The sequence below is a fragment of the Eufriesea mexicana genome, unplaced genomic scaffold (assembly GCF_001483705.2).
Source record: "Eufriesea mexicana isolate 0111107269 unplaced genomic scaffold, ASM148370v2 scaffold10264, whole genome shotgun sequence".
Lineage (NCBI taxonomy): Eukaryota > Metazoa > Arthropoda > Insecta > Hymenoptera > Apidae > Eufriesea > Eufriesea mexicana.
The window spans coordinates 39,665-59,015 of record NW_016917934.1 but is presented as its reverse complement, the minus strand read 5'-3'; the positions used below and the strand labels follow the sequence as shown (position 1 = coordinate 59,015).

The 19,351-nt window shown below is 39.1% G+C and overlaps 1 protein-coding gene across 1 annotated transcript; it reads right to left on the bottom strand.

Moving 5' to 3' along the window:
* Nucleotides 1-7,617: 7,617 nt before the first annotated feature.
* Nucleotides 7,618-16,115, bottom strand: LOC108553347 (lipase member H). The gene is made up of 7 exons (XM_017908215.1): nt 16,058-16,115; nt 14,625-14,736; nt 12,196-12,344; nt 11,008-11,262; nt 10,209-10,400; nt 8,801-8,969; nt 7,618-7,732 (listed from the first exon to the last, which is right to left on the bottom strand). The coding sequence occupies exons 1-7, from the start codon at nt 16,113-16,115 to the stop codon at nt 7,618-7,620; spliced, it is 1,050 nt and encodes a 349-aa protein (XP_017763704.1).
* Nucleotides 16,116-19,351: the final 3,236 nt, after the last annotated feature.

Sequence of the window (19,351 nt, the reverse complement as noted above, 5' to 3'; positions counted from 1 at the left end):
TATATATATTATATACTATATGTATCCTTCGAGAAAACATAAAATCAATTCTTAGAAAACTGACTTTATACAGTATTAACTGGTTTGACTGCTATAAAAAAAAAAATTCATATATTTTATTGCATCGTTGACCTTGAAGCTTCGAATTCGACTGAATGAAAGAAAAGGAAAGAAAAAAGGAAAAAGAAGAGAGAAAATCGGGTTAATAGATACAATAGACGTAGCGTCTTCTACGTTGCGATACGTGCTTTCGAAGATTAACGAGAAGCACGTTGTCGCGAACCCAAAAGAGATCTTTTTTTTTTCTCGACAAAATGAGTACCGTTTCTATCAGTCTAAATCGACAGCTACCTACATATAGTTTGTGACTTATAGTGAATGATGGAAAAAAAGATACCCAAATGTAAACGGGCCTTAAAGCTTTTTCGAGTTGTCCTTCCACCCCCCAACCACTCATCGCCGAAGACGCGTTATAGGAAATCTTTGTAAATATCACCGCCGTGGAACATTTCGAGAAATTCCGTTACTCGATAATCATATATGGATCCATACGAGTTACTCTCTCATCGTAGAGATTAGAGATCGTTTAATTCTACACGCATTCGATGTTTCTTTATCTCATTCAGCGTAGTACGTGTACTCTACGTTTCGCGCAATGACGACAGACGAAGCGGAGAGAAGAAAAAAAAAAAAAGAAATATTCGCACGCAATCGAGTTGTAATAATCATGTAACGATATCACTACTGATAACGACATTAGTAATAACGTTAACTATACATAACAAAAAAAAAAAAGGAAAAAATCGAAAAAGGAAAAAAAAAGAGAGAGGAAATGAATCGTGGGAAGGATGTCAGGTGTATTCGTAGATCTCGCGAGGATCGAGGTTTCAACGATCGTGTACAAAGAGAACGCGAAGATCGATACGTAGTTATAGATCACCTCGTCACGGGACACGGATTTCCAAAATCTTGAAGGTACTTCAATGATATATTCATCCTCTGTCTATCAATTATGCCGTACCGATGACATCTAACATAGGAATCGAGCTGGTGTCGCTTGGAATTCAACGCGAGGATATTTCCCCGAGACTCTGGATTTGCATTGTATTTCGAGCGACGCGAGGTCTGAAAACGAGGTCTGAAAACGAGGTCTGAAAACGAAAAGTGCACCGCGCATATTTCCCCCGATTCGGTTCATTGCCTATGCATCGGAACGCAAGACGAGAACAAGCAAGAACCTCTAGTCAGAGATGCATACGAAACGTTAAGAATAGAATCCACCTGGAACTCGTGTTTGTTCATCGCATGTGCTACTTGCGAAGAAGACTCAATAATTTAGCCAGTGATTAATTTAACGGTATTAATTTAAACGACATGTAACTCTAGCGTAATACCTTAACTCGACACGACGAGGAACGAAGCGGATTAAGGATTAGCAACATCCTCGTTTCGTTAATTTCAACGTCTGGACCCTTGAACGCGGTCGTTCGAAGACTCGGTGCCAGAGTACGATCGCCGATCAGAGTATCTAGTTGAGCAAGCAACGTACGTTAAGCCATTTGATACGACAACGCATAATACCGTATAGCTTTGCCGACAGAGTCGATGGATGTTCAATGAATATATAACGCGTTGACGACGAAGGAAAAATAAAAAGAAAAAAGAAAAAAAAAATAATACTACATAGCTTGCAAACTGCATTCGTTAATGTGTCAAATGTGCGTGTCCCGAACACTGTTCTGAACTGCTTTCGTCCTTTTTTTAACGCGACTAAAATGCTTGCCATAGACGAATCGTAACATAGACGGCATCCGTGGAACGGTGAGATAACTCAGCAGTACCCTCTAGCGGTAGCTCGTGGAATCGCGGCTGTAACAAGCGATCCGATCGTCCACCTATAGTTCGATAGCGGCACCGTTAATAAACAGCGTTTCAGTCGGCAAAGTGGTACATCGATTTTCACGTGCAGCGTAGGAAAGCAGTTGATATACATAAAGTCGATCATTGCAAATATCATAGGAAGTGTAGAGTAGAGGTGTGTAAGTGTAGTTGTGTAACGTAGAGTGCGCAGATTCTTAGGTATATCATTCCAGTCTCCTCTCCCGGATCCCGGGGTCGAAGTCTGATTGCTTTGGGATCGAAATCGGGATCCGGCATTCTTATCGCGCGCGACCGCGCTTAACACACGTACGACCACTAACACTAAACCAAACTTGGTTCTATCATTTGTTCAGGACCAAATATCATAAACGATTATATCGATAGCATGTTCGAGTCGTGTTATCATTGCAGCATTGTACTTAACGAACTCTAACGAGAAGATTAAGGGGATTTACCGTTAAAAAAATGAAAAAGAAGAAAAAAATAGGGGGAGAAAATAAAAATGGGGGGAAAAATGAAAAGCGTCGCGAGCCCGGCATCGATCGAGAAGCTACGACATGCGCTTGTATGTACGAGGTACGAATGTTGTCAGTTTTCTTTTTCTGTTCAGAGTATTTTCGTGTATCGTACCACTTTGTTTCGTCTAGTTTTACTGGTAGTTGTTAAGCGAACTGTCAGATTGACAGAATTTCGATGGAATAATAACGCGAACAGTTTAAACGAATGTTGAAATTATAAGTTCTATATAACGAACATTGAAATACAGTGTTACTTTTTAACTCACTTCTTTGAAGTTCTCGATATTCTTCTGCTTCTTTCTTTTTTCTCTATCCAACCGACCAGTGTTACGATTCAAGAGCAGGAAACTGATCTGGAAACTGACTGACAGCGAGATTTCGAACGCTTTCACGGAAACTCGTGATTTAAGCCAGACCATCCCCTGTTTTGATAAACCTTCGTCTATAACGTACCCCTTACTCGAAATCGCAGTTACACCAGAGGACATGTCCCGTTGGACACGCTCTGTTCCAATCTTATCGACGTCCATCCGACTGATCGATAAATCGATCCAGCACGGTCGCGATTAACCTCGAAAAGAATGGCAGACAAGTTTAGGGCGAAATTGACCTAACGGGGAACGTTACCGGTGCAGCTATTATCGAATCGAGTATAGCTCGGTACAGCGTATCATAATCACGTGGAAAAGTACGGATGACAGGATCCGCAATATCGTGCACGCGAGCGACAACAAACTTGCTGTAATTACTTTCCGAGGCGGAAGCACCGTACCGTTTTATGACTATTATCGGTACTACCTGTGTCCACGTAACGTCTAAATAGTGCCTTTCATTGCTTTCGAAATGATTTCCGCGTGTAGCGCCACTGATGTATGACAATCGATCGATGTCGTCGTTCTCGACGTAGCGTTGAAAGGATGCTATAGATACGACGGAAGGGAAGGAAACGCCATTGAGAAACCTCCGAAAGAGCACGTCGAGTGTGTCGAGTGTGTAGGTAAAGAAGGAATTATCGATCGACGCGATCACCGATAAATAATCGCGTAAGCAGCACTATTCGAGCGAGAGAGTGGATTGTAGCCGTGCAGCAGAAAGAAATATCAATGTGATGAATTTACCGTGGGATTAATTCGATATTAGGGATAATTAATTTCAAGGAAAATTAACGATCGACCGAATCACGCGTGACGGATAGCGATTCAGATCGGCAGACCGTGAACGCGTCACGACGTATGAAATACGACGGAAAACATTGGGATCGATGAGAAGAGGGAGTCGATCTGAGCAGGCTCACGATTGTATACGTCAACGAGAGATCTAGAGAATCGAACAGTGTTGAAAGTAATTACTCGAGAAAATTTTCTTTCAGAAATATTCGCTTTTCCTGGTTCTTCGACGATTTGACAGTTCTTCCTGTGCTATATCTTGCCAACGCGTTTGTGTTCCTCCTTTCCCCTAGGGAAGGATATAAAATGTTTTTATCGAGAGATGCTCGATGTCTCGTATTTCCAATGCCTTTCTTCTACTCGTCTTTTCATTTCTTTTCCAAAATTCGGATTTTTCCTGATACTTGGCAGATTCAGCACTGTGCTTAGCGACTGTGGAGCACGCTCGAAAGCATATGGCGAAATTGGGAAAGGATCTACAGTGATGAGCAAACAATACATGTGCCTAAAGACCTCGATGCCTGTGCTTTTTTACAAAACGTACAACTACGTTACGTAGCGATCGTAAAACGGTGCACTCACAATTTCGAATAACCCTTACGTTCCTTGCCGATTATTTTTAACGCGTTTCAATTCTTCCCACTCCTCCGTGCCATTTCCATGGTTGTTGGAAATCAATTTTTCACCGTGTTTTCATGTCACTGTCTCGTCAATCACCTGTCCGTATCGCTCGACGATAAGATTCATCTCGATAATGAGAACGTAGTGGCAATCATGATCGATCATCGCTAGCACTCGCAGTTCACGGAGATCACGTGTAGCCGACAATTCGTTTCCCTCGTCTAGTTACAAAATGGCGATTAAAACGCGAAGAAATAAATTCCATGATAATAAACCGCGCCAGTCTTTCGAGCATGGTCGTTTCCAAGCAGTTCTAAACGCGTACAGCAATGGCTTGTGCTCTTCAAACCCTTCGAATTTCCTGCGCAATGGCGGATCATCGATCCAACCGACGAACACGGCCACGATCGTCGTGTTTGCCGTGTAAAGATCGTCCGAGAGTCGTAAACAGATGTGTACGTCAGACCAAATGGCACGTAGCGCACGAAAAACAATGATGTAAATAAAGAAGAGAGAAAAATACAATGAATCTTTGTAAAGCCTTAATTTAGTCTGATGGTGAACTCACCGATTTCCTTTATTTTCTTCTTTCACGCTTATTTCTTCGCGAGTAGAACGATGCCACAGCAGAATAACCACGCGTAGAATTCAAACGAGAATCCTCAAAGATTTTGCAATTCCTTCGTGGATGATGTACGAATTGCTCAGTTTTCGAACTTTCCCCTTCACCGTAATTCGTCACTAATAAAAAGAGAAGAAAATGAAAAAAAAAAAAAAAAGTAAAAAATGGAAAATGAAAATTAGTTTCCTCTAGTGATAACGAATATAACGAGTTTCCTCAACCCTTTTGGGACGGTTTTCAATGATATACTCGATGTAGATAAAGAATCAGATTTTAGCGATAGCAAAAGATTAGTTTCTATATATTCGTAAAGTTTTTCATTCAACAATACCGATCGACGTCAACGAAAGATAAATAATTTATTAAACTATTTACTGTCGCAAGATTCGAAGTTTCTCACGTAAGATAATACTCATCTGTCAGACCCGAGTGAGAGAAGAATTGCGAAAAATTGGTGGAAAAATGGCGGGAAGGAGTGCAAACGGCGCAGAAATTACCACGTATGATCCTCATACCAAAGACTCGAACTTCGAATCTCGATTTAACTGCTTGCGCCTTGTAAATGATACACGCTGTACAATTGTATTTATAACGCGTACAAATTGCTCCCTCACGATTTACACGGAACCCCAAAATGGATGACAAAAATTCTTACACAGACGTTACCGTCGCGAAAGGGTCCAAATAAGAAAAAAAAAAACAGAAAAAAAAAGAAACAAAGGCAAAAAGAGAACTTCGGTGAAAACAATAATGGAGTGTACCAACCGATCAACAACGACGAAAAGCATACTGATACCAAATACGCTAATATTAATACGAAAAAATTAAAGAAAAATTCAAAATAGAAATAAAGAATTAAATAAATATAAAGAAACAAAGGTACGAAAAACGAAAAAAAAAAAATCAAAAGGAAAAAAAAAATGAAACGCACACAGCTGATTGCAGTTGTTGAAGCATCGTTCTGGCTCCCGGAAGAAAAAGACTCCGCGCTAGAGGTTGATTTCCGTTGTCATTTTCCATCGAACAACCGAAGCTGTCCATTTTTTATCGTAGATCCTACGTTGTTCACCGTGAGGTGTAGAGAATTTATTCTTAACTCTATGATCTATACAGAACATAGACCTATATATATAAATATATATATGTATACATGAAACTCGAAGTCCTACGTTTCGGGACGATGCCCGTGTGAACGAATTAATATCGACAATAGATCTTGATCGATCTTTTACCTTCGATCCAGCTCGAGCATCGTTCCCGTTCAGAGAGCGAGAGAGAGCGAGAGAGAGAGAGAGAGAGAGAGAGAGCGAGAGAGAGGGAGAGAGAGAAAGAGAGCGAAATATGGAGCAGAAAAAGGGACGCGTTTCCCTGTACATCGCATTCGAGCCAACCTGAGAAAAAACAAACGACGCCCCTGAATGCCTCCAAGCTTGAAACGTGGATGTATTAACAACTTGTAATCATTCCATTGCATATTATACATACTTAAGGTTTAGCGCGACAGTGTACTGTAAATCCATAGAAGTTATTATTATATCGTAATTATTATGTAATAAATATTGTTGTTAACATAAAATTCAGATGAATCGTCCCTTTCCCTTTCCCTGAAGATATTATTTCGAATTTACCATCGAGGAAATTCTCGTAGAAACGATATCTCACACATAGGTAATCCCTGCGGAGCGTTCTCGGCCAGCAGCAGGTAAGTGACACCTGTACACTGTCATAGTGTCAACTATCTTTTACAAATATCTCGAAAACCAACGCCAACTATCCCTTACATACAAGTACTGTGTCTGTTTCGCATTTGCTCAGTGCATTGCAAGGCTTAATGTCATTCTTCGACTTGTGGCATACTGATAGGTGTTGGATGCGAGGTTCCTCATCTACCAATGAAACTGACATGGTCCAACCAACGGGGAAATCGACCTGCATTTAACCCTGTGTTGGTCGTAGGGGTACGCCCAGGGGGAGGTATCTGATATTGGTGTATTATTCTTGGGCCACTTCAGGTCTGGCATGGATATGAGATCCAACTGTTGGTCTCCACGGTCCATGATTCTTTACATACGAGTATTGTGTCTATTTTGAGCTTCTTTGCGCAATGAGCAGCTCTTATCATACCTCGCCTTTATAGCATAACAGGTGGAATTTGCAATTTTATCGACATCATACCAATGAAACTGACATGGTCCAACCAACAAGAAAGTCGACCTGCACTTGACTCTGTGTTGATCGTAGGGGTACGTCTCAGGAGGTACCCGATATTGGCGTATTATTCTTCGGCCACTTCGAGTCTAATATGGATATGAGATCCAATCGTTGGTCTCCATGGCCCGTACAATCCCTTACATACAAGTATAATATTATGTGCGATTTAGGGGCTCGCCTGTTGGAGTCCGCACCGTACCCCGGGCTAGAGCTCTATACAGGCTTCGCGAGAGAGGTGTTACAATACTTTCTAGGGTCACCACTGCAAGGAAACGCCTGTGTAGGTGCTGGACACGCGGATTGGAAAAGCCCTGCCTTCACTGAATCCCTTACATACAGAGAAAAATTATTCTATAACGTTTCTTGAAAGAGTGAAAGTTCTTGGAACACCATAATAATAGAATCCGATGCAAACGCACTAATCAGCGAACCAACAATGGTTCACGGTAGGTTGCGTAGAAAAATCGGTTATTATCTAACAACTAATTAAAGAATGTACAAAGTAACAACAGAGCCAAACATAACACACCGCATACAACTAACAGCCACGTGCGCTAAAGTTATTCTATAATTATGTTGATTAGCTGCTTTAGTAAGCTCAATACTGGCGGTAGAACGATCGGTTCCGATTTGTCGTTCGTTGGCTTCTTACGGGAAGGCCTCGGGCGTATGGTTTGTGTCCGTTTGTTGAGAGATAGTAGATGCCTCGTGCTCTAAAACAGATGCCAAATGTCAGTTTTCATCAGATCATTTACCCCTTCATGGCGCATTTACATTTATTCTTCGTGTCTCTATCTAAATAAATTATCAGCGCGCGATTCTTCGGAACTAAACGATCCAGTTCGTTACATTCATCCAGTTTCATTTAATTCCTTCTTTTTCATCTCCTCACTTTCTACAAATTTTTAACATTTCTATGACAAGAAATTCACTCCCTGGATTGAAACGAGTGTAGCTCGTCGTGAATTTGCATAACGAGTCACGTAATGACAAGCTGCACTTGTCGGATGACTAAAATAATACTTGACGTACTTCAAAATTTTTGCACAATTTTATCTGTGGAAAAAACGAATTTAGAGTTTAACTATAATTTCTTATGATTATGTCGTAGCATGTATGGAGACGAAAAAGATAAATGAAACTAGATTAATTAACGAATAAAATAACAGGTGAATTATTAGCCCTTTGCACCCCTTTGTCGAGAGTGACTCGACATCAGTTTACACCACAAGAACTCCTATGTCGAGTTTCTTAATTCTTTATTTACTGAACAAGAAAACAGAAAATAAGTAACTACTACTTTTGAATTACTTAAATTCAAAATATAAATTACAACAACGTCTGGGAGCTATATTTAACACTTTAATGGCTGCTCGCACAGCATGTATGTGATGCTACTGCTGATTAATAATTAATAATTATCACACAAAGGAAATATATTAAATTTGTTGTTAAATTGTTATTGTTCTTCGTTTTATGTGTATGTTCGCACATGTTGTATTATTTTGTGAATTTTAAATAAAGTTTCATTAAATTAATTCTTCAAAAATATTGCCCGCCCGTGACAACGTTTGACTGCCATTAAAGTGTTAATATAATCAGTAAACTAAATTGTCTAAAATAAGTAGCAATCGAAGAACTGTCCTGCGAAATAAATTTTAAATAAAATACTTAAAATAATAGGGAGTTATTGGCAACGAAATTGAAAAAGAATTCGGAGTGCAAAGGGTTAGTGAGGTTGGAAATATATTTTGAATTAAAATATATAAAAATTGACTTACGTATGCGGGGTGTCTTCTCCCATGAGTATATACTCCTCGAGGTCCGGTTTGCACCAGCCGATCAGGTAGGAAAAGAGATTTCCACACGGTGCTGCCCAGAATCCTACTTTCGTGGTGATCGACTCTATGTAATAGGGCGTCACTTTTGTGTGATCGCACGACAGCGTCTCTGCGGACGAAACGTTTCACTGATTTCATTCACAGTTGATCATCGTGGAACATTTTCTCTAATGACGAGACGACTCTATACTTCTTTATCATACGTTTTCACCGTTTCAAATGAACGACAATCTTGGTCCCCCTTTGAGATACTCTTAAAAGATCGTGATAGTGGAAATAAATTGTGAAAAATTTCGAAACAACTTGTTCCTTAGAAAAAGATAAATTTCTGTATAAATTATGGAACGTATCCACGCGTCTGTAATATCTACGAGGTTCGTGACTTAGAAAAGAACTAAGATAAGTAGAAAAGAACTAAAGATCGTTGTTCTTATTTCACGAAGTAGCACAACCTGAACTCAGAAGATTCGAAAAAGATGAATGCAAATGAATAGGTACATTGATAAGTCGATTTACTTTCTAGCTTGGCACATTTTAGAACCTTCTCCACTTTCAACGATCTCCAAGAAAATCTCTATTCGTGCTAAAAATGACCCTCCATCGCGAAAGTCCTAGAGACAGAACTAGATCCGCGAAAAGACCAGATTACATCGAGAAGATTGAGAGATAACAAAACTGTCATTTGTTTCTCGTTCGACGTCAACTCGATCGTTTACTTTCAATTTATAATACCTCCGACAACGTCCCATTAATATACTTTATAAATACCAAGCAATTTACCAAACAGGGAATAACAGATAGCATCGTACACGTGATCCTCATCTCTTCTCATGTTCACGACGAGTATACTCATTACGAACAGATGCCAATTTACTCGTGATGGAAAAAGAGGTACCAAAAAATTGAAGCATAATTTAAGTGAAACCAGAAATATACCCATTTTAAAATTAATACTTAATACTAAATAAAATTTGACAATTTTATTATAGCCATAGCAATCTTATAGCACACTTACTCTGCTTTTGTCGAGTATACTCAACGTTTAAAACTAGTGAGTCTCAGAGAAAGTGAAACCAAAAATATACCATTTTAACATTTAACGTTCTGTTTATGACTAAACAAATTTTTAATTGATACTTTAAATATTAATATATAAATTAAAAAGGAAGCTAAATAAAATTTGACAATTTTATTATAGCCATAGCAATCTTATAGCACGCTTACTCTGCTTTTGTCGAGTATACTCAACGTTTGGAAATAGTTGAACCATTGCGAATGGTTGGAAGATTGAACGAAACACTGGAAGGATTAGCAAAAGATTTTCTCAAGGAAGATCCTAAGTACTTACGGAGCAAGGAAGTGGTGGCGCATCCGGGTTGACTGGAGCCGCCATTCACGTAGAAATCTACATGACCGGTCGGTCCCCACTGGCCCAAAATCCCGGCACCAGTGTGAATCACGTCGACGAAGTGAGCATCCGTTTCGTCTAAATCCATTGACCGGTTTCCGTTCATGTAGAAAAATATCGTGGGATCGAGTCCTGGCAGTCGCAAACATGGAAACGCAGTAATGTTAGAGAGCGATTTTCATACCAAACTGACCGACCTTACCACTTTTAGAAGGTGGTCGTAAATGATTGAGCAACTGGAGAGAGGAATTTGCGAAAGAGGTTTAATCGAAGTGAAAATGTATCGCGATTGTTTTGCACTTGCGAACGAGATACGAGCACTAGCGAACGAGATACGAGATAACGTGATATCGATCATGGTACATTTTAGATCAAGTATCCCACGATTTTCATCTTACACTCTTTTCCATTTTGATTTTACGCGAAATAATACTCGATCGTGAATATCGAAAAATAACGAAGTTAACAACAAAATAAAAATTTAAGTACATACTTGCAGGCTTGTACTTAGGATGAAATGAAGCAATTTTTGAAAATTAGTCGAGTTATAAAATATTTCCATACTGCAAGCGGAAGTTAAAACTATAACAATACCAATAATTAATAATTGCACGAACTAACTGCGATTGATTAACGATAAATTATACGATTAGTGCGATTGGGAAGGGAATATAACAAAAGTAAGAAGCGGAGTATAATTATTTGAAGCAGACGTAAGTGAAAATAATTAAATTGTTACCTGTAATCCTTCCAAGTCTGTCATCTGGCAAATAATTGGCAATCAGGCCAGCTATATGAGCACCAACGCTGTACCCCAGCACGTGTATATTCTCCACCCTCGTTCCCCGAGGATGATCCCTCAAGTACCTTACCAATTGAGCAATACATCGTGAACAGAAATCTGGACCCCATTGTATTTGCGACAGACAGGGCTCGCGTACCAACGAACCGTAATCGACGATTATAATATTGTAATTGCCTCGCGTGAAATACGCTGAAATCGAAAGTTTCATACATCGAGACCATCGTGTGCGAATGCCTAACCCATGCTAACTTGATCGGATCATAACCTATATCGACTGTGAACGTAATCTAACAGACGATCGATAAATGTTCCGCCGAGGTATAAAAGATAATTATTAACAAAACATTCTCTTTCCACTTTTTCTTTTTCTTTTCTTTTTCTTGATTTATATTGGATACATGAAAGTTATTGTTTCGAGTAATTACTGATCCATAAAATTGAGATATAATTAATACATTCCACGATTGTTTGAATATCAATATTTTATTACGAAAAATTTATGGAATCTCGATAATTTTAAATTCTCGATAACTATAGCGATTCTCTTTTCTAAGAGATATATGATTAAAAAGAAATGATTAGTAATACAATTTTCCTGAACTCAATTACCTGTTCAAGATCATCGAGGAGCAAGGCTCGTCATATTTTCTGATTAGCCAGCTGATTTTAAAAATGGCAGCCTTTTGGGTAAAATGAAATGAAGCCTCGTAACATCATTGTTTATTAATCTTCCATTAAATTAATATTGGAATTATTGCTTGTAACCTCTTAAATAGTAATCAGAGCAACGCGGGCAAAAGTTACCGACTATTTCTCTGGCACTAAATTGAATTTTATAACTTTCTGAACGGTTGTGGAATGCTACGTAAACTTTCACACGACACTAACTTTCGTCATCGAAATTCGTCACTCTTCGCTATGAAATACGTCTCAGAAAGTCCATTATTATTCCACGCTATATTTTCTCTGAATAAAACTATGCAAAACTAGACTTTTATATAATTAAATAACGAGTTTAGCTGAATTACCACTGAAACATAATCCGACATTTCAGAAATTTTGTCACATTTAATGGAACAGAATTTTATTTAATAAAAGATGTTAATTTCTCGAGAAAGATACCTTTTCGAATATCCGGACTAGGTATTAAATCCCTGCCTCCTCCGAAACCGTGAATAATGATCTTAGTGGGATGAGACTTGTTGAATCTAGAGTAATGAAGCGATTCGAACCTTCGAACGTCTATACGCAAAGGTTTCTTTTGCGTTTCCCTGCAAGATAAAAGAATAAAAGTAAGTTAGGGCATATCGGAACAAGAAAGTTACATTCACTTCTCGAACGACCTTTCTAGGAAAACAAGGAAATGCATGTACACATCATCAACAACAAACAGTAGTCGAATGCCAGAGCGAGAAAGTATCAAACCAGTACTATACCATTTTTAACCAAGTATCATACTATATATGAAATAATAAACAAGTATGGAACAAGCTTTAAACATTCCAACCAATGAAATGCCTTCGTCATTGAAAATATAATATCACGATAAAAGTACCCGATCTTGAAAAGCAAATGTCAATGGCCTGGAAATCTCGTTGCAGATAACATCGAGCAAAGTTTCACTCTCGTTGCCATACTTGCTTCATCAAACCGACTTACCCTGTCTCTAATAATAATTTTCTACGACTACGTAATACCTTATTCGATCACAAAAATTCCTTAAAAAATAAACAATCCTAATAGTACACTCAAAAGAAAAGTCAAAAGAAGAGACTAATCTAAGGAAACATAATTAATTTACAATTAGTAAAGAGTTACAAAAATTTCGTCTCGAAGTATCAAGAACTTCGTGCTTCCAATACATAATAAATTCAAAAATCAATTAGGAAATTAAATCTGAACGAAGTGGGATTTTTTATTCGACACAGTTCCATAATAATCGACACAGTTGCGACGAACTATTGTTACGTATAATTAAAACAAAATGTCACGAGCAGGAGCGTAAAGCAATTATTCAGTTCCCGTTTCAAAACAAGGCGTCGTCCGACAGAAAGACGGCAACGGGGCAAAGGTGGGAAACACGAATGAGTAAAAGTAACTAAGACGTGCCAACGAGCCTATAGCTAACGGAGAAAGGTGAACCTTGAAACGAGGCCACTTTCAGTGCAAGACGAACTGATCGTGATCTTGAAATCGAGAGTCTCGTGTCGAGGTTCTTCCTTACGGCCACTCCGGTTCGAGGTGAACCTTCTCGATGGAAAGCGAGGCGAGGAACCGTGCGTGGCTCGACCAACGCAGTAGTAAACGGGGAAATTTCACCGAAAGTTAGAACGTCCGGCGTCGCGTAGGCAGCACACCTTTTTCACCTGCGCTATCCAGCTGAAGGCGAGATCGAATTCCGAGATGGTGGCGGGAAACGCGAGACAGAACGAGACCGGCGATGATAGAAAGTTAGCATTTCGTCGTCTTGAGTTTCCTCGTCCCTGACTTGTTAGTCGAATAGCTACGATAATTGCAGTTATATCTTGTGCCAAGGTAGGATGATAATCACAGGTAGGGTGTTACAAAGAGGAGTAACGAACTTTGTGTTTTAGGAAGTCACTTCTGAGTAAGGCACTCGGTGTAATTATTAGATCCTGGTGCTGATCTAACTGGTGACTGAGTCGGTCCTAAGGTTAATTGCTGCCATTGATGAATCTACGGAATATTCTTAAATTTGTATTCTAGGAGGGACCTATTAACGTTGGCTGCCAACTACGAGATATTTCGTAGGTTGTTTCCTTGCCCAGGATACCTACTACGAGTTATCTCGACCCTTCGTTACTTGCCACATTTGTACAGCTACGAGCAAACCCCTAGTATAACAGTATTATAATTCAAAAAGAAAAATTTATACAAGTTTGTTCGTGCAGAATAACATTTTTATGGTTTGTGATCATTTTTAAAACAATCAATTTTTATTACTATGTACTATAAATAAAGTTTTTAATAATATAACATGATTAAATCAAATTGACTTCTTATAACGGAATCGTGAAAAGTTGTGTGGCAGTCAACGTGTTAAAGAACATTGTATTTTTCACTGTATCAGGCCAATCCACGAGTTTGTTCAGATTTTTGGTGAATTTTGAAGAAACGGGAACGAAACACGTTTTATTATTTATTTACTGAGGTATTTACCCTGTTATGACTCGATCGAACTGGTGGATTATCCTGATCTTATCGTAGAGAAATTTGAACTTGATACATACTTACAAAAATCTATATTCATTTAAACTAACTTATTTACAACTTCCTATTAGAATTATCGTGAAGAGCCTCGTAAATACGAAACTAATAATTATACATTCTTGAAATATCTTTGGTTACATCTGTCGAATGAATCTGACAAAATATAAAAATCATTAAGCAAAAAGCACATAAAATGAGATAAAAGAAATACTGCAAATTGGAACACATTTCAGATTAAAAATAAATGACCAATTAAATTTGAATATCCTATAATTACATTAATCGATATAATCGCGTGGAATTGAAGAAAAATGGCTTACCTAGTGTATAAATAAAATTCTATCTGCGGATGCGGGCATTCGAAGGGCGGTTTGGCGCAGGACGTGCTGTTGAACAGGTCCTTGAACGTTTTGGTCTCCGCACTCACATGATCTAGGAAGGAAAGCGACACCCGTTACGAGTCCGCGCTCCGATTACCCCTAATTTCCAACCCGAACGATTCCGATTCCACGTGAATTACTTTTGCACGCCTGGTTAACCGTACGCCTTCCAAGATCTACCGCTTCTGATCGAGGGTCTTGCAGCAAAAACTATTCGACCGTTGTAAGAAACTAGGAAAACGGGTGAAGGTCGGTCGTCTCGTTATTCCGTTCCGATTAGTTTTTTGTTGCGCCTCTCTTAGTCAGTGTATTCTTGCGGCAATGATACGGGAATGATCGACGATAAAAGAAGAACCATGAACGCATCTTAGTTCTATAAACACTCGACCAACGACGAAGACTAGGACAATGTTGATTCAGCTCCGTTTGCATTTACCTTCGAAGACGATCTTTGATGCGTGCTCTACTTTATGCCATTGTTCATCTGCATGGCAAATTTATCGAGCAATGCAACCTTTCTGTTTACTGGCGAGCAAAACCTAAAGGATGATCGATAAGCATCGATCGAATTACTTCACGATCGACGCTGTAAGCAAATCGTCGAGTGAAGATTTATTTATGGACTTCTGATATCAATCTAGTACAAAAACCGTTCTATTTTTCACTAAACGATTCTATCAACGTGGAAATTAAGAAATCTGGTACAACCATTCGTATCACGATATATCTTTGTTATTTGTTATACGTTTCAAACGTAAATGATCCTAAGAAGATTGTAAGCAAAAACCTGTCACGTGTCAAAATTTCGTTAATCGAAATACGAAATATGTAATTGACATTTTTATAAGAAAAGAATAGATCTTACGTGTCGAGAAGAACAAAGCAACTTAACCAAAAACAAATAAGAAGAACGATGTAGGGAACTTGGAACAGTCCCACGATATGCACAACAAAATACCTGTCCCCTAGGAGTAAACACTTTCTGTCATCGGAATTCTCGTACCCTCGTTTCGTATTCTAAAAACGGAGCTAAACTCTTCTTCAACGACAAACAATTTTCGAAGCAATCGGGTCGATGAATCCCCGGTAGAAGCCGGACAAACATTCGCAAACACCACCAACACTACGAGCACCGAACAGACCTATTCCCGTAGACCGATACTATCGAGTATTCCTGGAAAACACTTTAGAAATCACGTAGCAGGCGTCGAGGTAAACGAAGATAATTTTCCCTGGACGACGGCCAGGTAAGAGACCGTTTCTCCGGCAAACACGTTCCTCGCACCAACTTTCAAGATCAACGTCCACGCGGAAATTTCTCGCGGTTCGCAGACGTGGAAGACGAATCTGCGATGGGCAATCGAGCTACTTACGATGCTGCAGGCCGGCGAGGAAGACGAACACAAGGTATCTCACGACACTGACCGCCATCTCCCGCACTCCCGTGGTTTGTGATATAACATTCAGACACGCGGTGGTGAAAAATCAGTAAAAGTGCTTCCCGCCGCTTCTCCAGGTCGATTGCAACACGCAAAGTCACCGTAGGGATACAGACGACCAACCCTGGGGGGGACTTTAGAAAGTAACAAGCCGCTCGGCGCGTTCAATAGCTTCTCTCTCCGATTTTACGCGCGCCAGTGGCCACACGCATCACGCATCGCGAAATACTCGTAGTGTTCGTGCAATGGGCGCAATCCACGCGTAGACGTCGGCCAGGGTGTTGCATCTTCGACGGATGTTGGAGCAGAACCTCGACTTCCGGGAAAGCGCGTGCGATTACGCCCGGTTCGTGTTGAGCGACGTTTCGTTATCTCTTGCGGAGTTTTATTCAAATCCTGTTGAGAAAGTTTGATTTGGTTCCAGGTTTCGCGATTCCTGGAAGCTTCGAGAAGTTGATCGAGATTTGTCACTAGGAAGTGAGAGGGCGAGTGAAATATATCGTTTCTCGTGTGATTTTTATGCAATGGTCTTAGGTGTTGGATCTTGGACGGATCTGTCATCGTTGTAGGTATGAATCGGGAAAATTGGCGTAGAGTAACTGTAACGAACAGAATTCAGTTATTAAAATGGGAAATATGGGAAGGATACTTGGTAATAAGCAGGATAGCTTCCCTTGGTTGGTTTTACACCGTTTTATCAATGTGTAGATCGTTGAGGTTTGGTTCCACGTTTTGTGACTCTTCGAAGCTTCGATAATTTGATTAAAATTTGTCACTAGGAAGTGAGAGGATCTTGGTATTGGATCTTGATCGGATCTGTCATCGGTGTAGATATGAACTAGGAAAATTAACGTGGAATAATTGTAACGAGCTGAATTTAATAATTGAAATGGGAAAAATGGGAAGGATACCTGATAACAAACAGGATAGCTTCCCTTGGTTGGTTTTCCATCGTTCTGTCAATACGTAGATCGTTGATGTTTGGTTCCACGTTTCGTGACTTCTTCGAAGCTTCGAGAATTTGATCAGGATGTGTCACTAGGACGTGAGAGGATCTTGGTATTGGATCTTGGTTGGATTTGTCATCGTCGTAGGTATGAATCGGGAAATTTAACCTGGAATAATTGTAACGAGCTGAATTTAGTAATTGAAATGGGAAAAATGGGAAGGATACTTAGTAGTAAGCAGGATAGCTTCCCTTTGTTGGTTTTCCATCGTTCTGTCAATACGTAGATCGTTGATGTTTGGTTCCACGTTTCGTGACTCTTCGAAGCTTCGATAATCTGATCAAGATGTGTCACTAGGACGTGAGAGGATCTTGGTATTGGATCTTGATTGGATTTGTCATCGTCGTAGGTATGAATCGGGAAAATTAACCTGGAATAATTGTAACGAGCTGAATTTAGTAATTGAAATGGGAAAAATGGTGAGGATACCTAGTAGTAAGCAGGATAGCTTCCCTTTGTTGGTTTTCCATCGTTCTGTCAATACGTAGATCGTTGATGTTTGGTTCCACGTTTCGTGACTCTTCGAAGCTTCGATAATCTGATCAAGATGTGTCACTAGGACGTGAGAGGATCTTGGTATTGGATCTTGATTGGATTTGTCATCGTCGTAGGTATGAATCGGGAAAATTAACCTGGAATAATTGTAACGAGCTGAATTTAGTAATTGAAATGGGAAAAATGGGAAGGATACTTAGTACTAAGCAGGATAGCTTCCCTTTGTTGGTTTTCCATCGTTCTGTCAATACGTAGATCATTGATGTTTGACGCTTATGGATACGTAGAATCTTATTCCGGGGTTTTAACCCATACGAGATTAACGTATAAAGGTTCTTAAAGAAATTATGCATGCGTGTATTCTAAAATAATAATAGTAAATCAATAATAAATTTGATAAAATAAAAGACTAATTCAGCAACTCGATAGAATTGATTTCTTATTACCGTACTGATATTCTGATCAAAGGAAATGACACAAAATCCACGATCTCGGTTTTCAGCTTTATTATACTCGACTATCTGAAAGAAGATTGTGTGTATTTGAAAAGATCGGCTTACAATTTATTGTCAATAATCAGTGTCTTTTTTTTTTGTTTTTCTTTTAATTACATAATACACTCAAAATTACAGTATACATACATATTTTACATAATTATTGTTATAATAATTATTAACAAACCAGACCTTACCGGCGTGTGTAACAATGAGTCATTTTTCTGCTTTGTTTTCATTCTAACTTGCAGCTACGTGTATATAATAGAACAGACCCGCTATTTATTTTTTTTCTTTTTTTTTTATTAAACAGTCAAAATAGATTTTCTTTAAATTGGCCGCAACGGGCGTTAAGATTGCTGTTTCTGCCATATCTCTGTTAATAATGAAACCACTATAAGAGAGTGCGAATTAGTGATTACTTTTGAGAGATTGAACGTCAATGGACACAGAAAAGAGAATGTTTCACGCGGCAAATAGATCCTTCCGCAATTATACTTTGATACCAGGGCGTGCCATGATCGCGAATATTTAATGGCCTTCGACTCTTCAACCGTGACAATGATACAAGCGATCATTGAATTCCACGTGTCTTCCAATTTTAAAACGGTCAAACTAATATTATACATCGACATTGCAACGCGTTACCAACGAAAAATACACCTATGCTATCAACAATTTGAATCTCGCGCCAAAACTCTAACCTCCAAACAATGTCCCAGAACTTTTAAGAGTCTTCTGAAAATTTGAACCAATCTCGAACAATACTGCTTTTAATAACAAAGAGTGATTAATATTACAGAGTTCAAAAATAACAATAAATAACAATAACAAAAGAATATTAACAACGTTGTACCTAACAAGATACCCAACGTACAGTAAATATTAAAAATAATGGCATTTCGAGAAATTTCTCGTCGGTTCAACTTCTCCCTACTACCTACTTTCACTCTTACGTTATCCAATTCAGTGATCTGCTGGAAAGTATGAAACAAACGTATGGAATTTCGTAATGAAATTGGATCTCACGATCATTGTCACTGTTCGAGAGACGTAAATCGAAATTCATCTCGGTAACTCTCGTTGAGAGAATACGTTAATCGAAGATACACCCTGAAGCACGGGAACATGAATCGTGTGATCGAGCATGAGAGTAGATTTACGCTAAAATCTCGTGTACTTTGATGCACAGCACGGAAGAGCAGATTCTTTTGACTCACGCGTAACACTAG

Coding starts and splice junctions, on each gene's coding strand:
- LOC108553347 (XM_017908215.1), bottom strand. CDS start 16,115: ATGGCGGTCAGTGTCGTGAGATACCTTGTGTTCGTCTTCCTCGCCGGC. Junction 11,263..12,195: donor TAGTCCGGATATTCGAAAAG/GTATCTTTCTCG, acceptor TTTCGATTTCAG/CGTATTTCACGCGAGGCAAT. Junction 8,970..10,208: donor CGCCACCACTTCCTTGCTCC/GTAAGTACTTAG, acceptor TTTCGTCCGCAG/AGACGCTGTCGTGCGATCAC.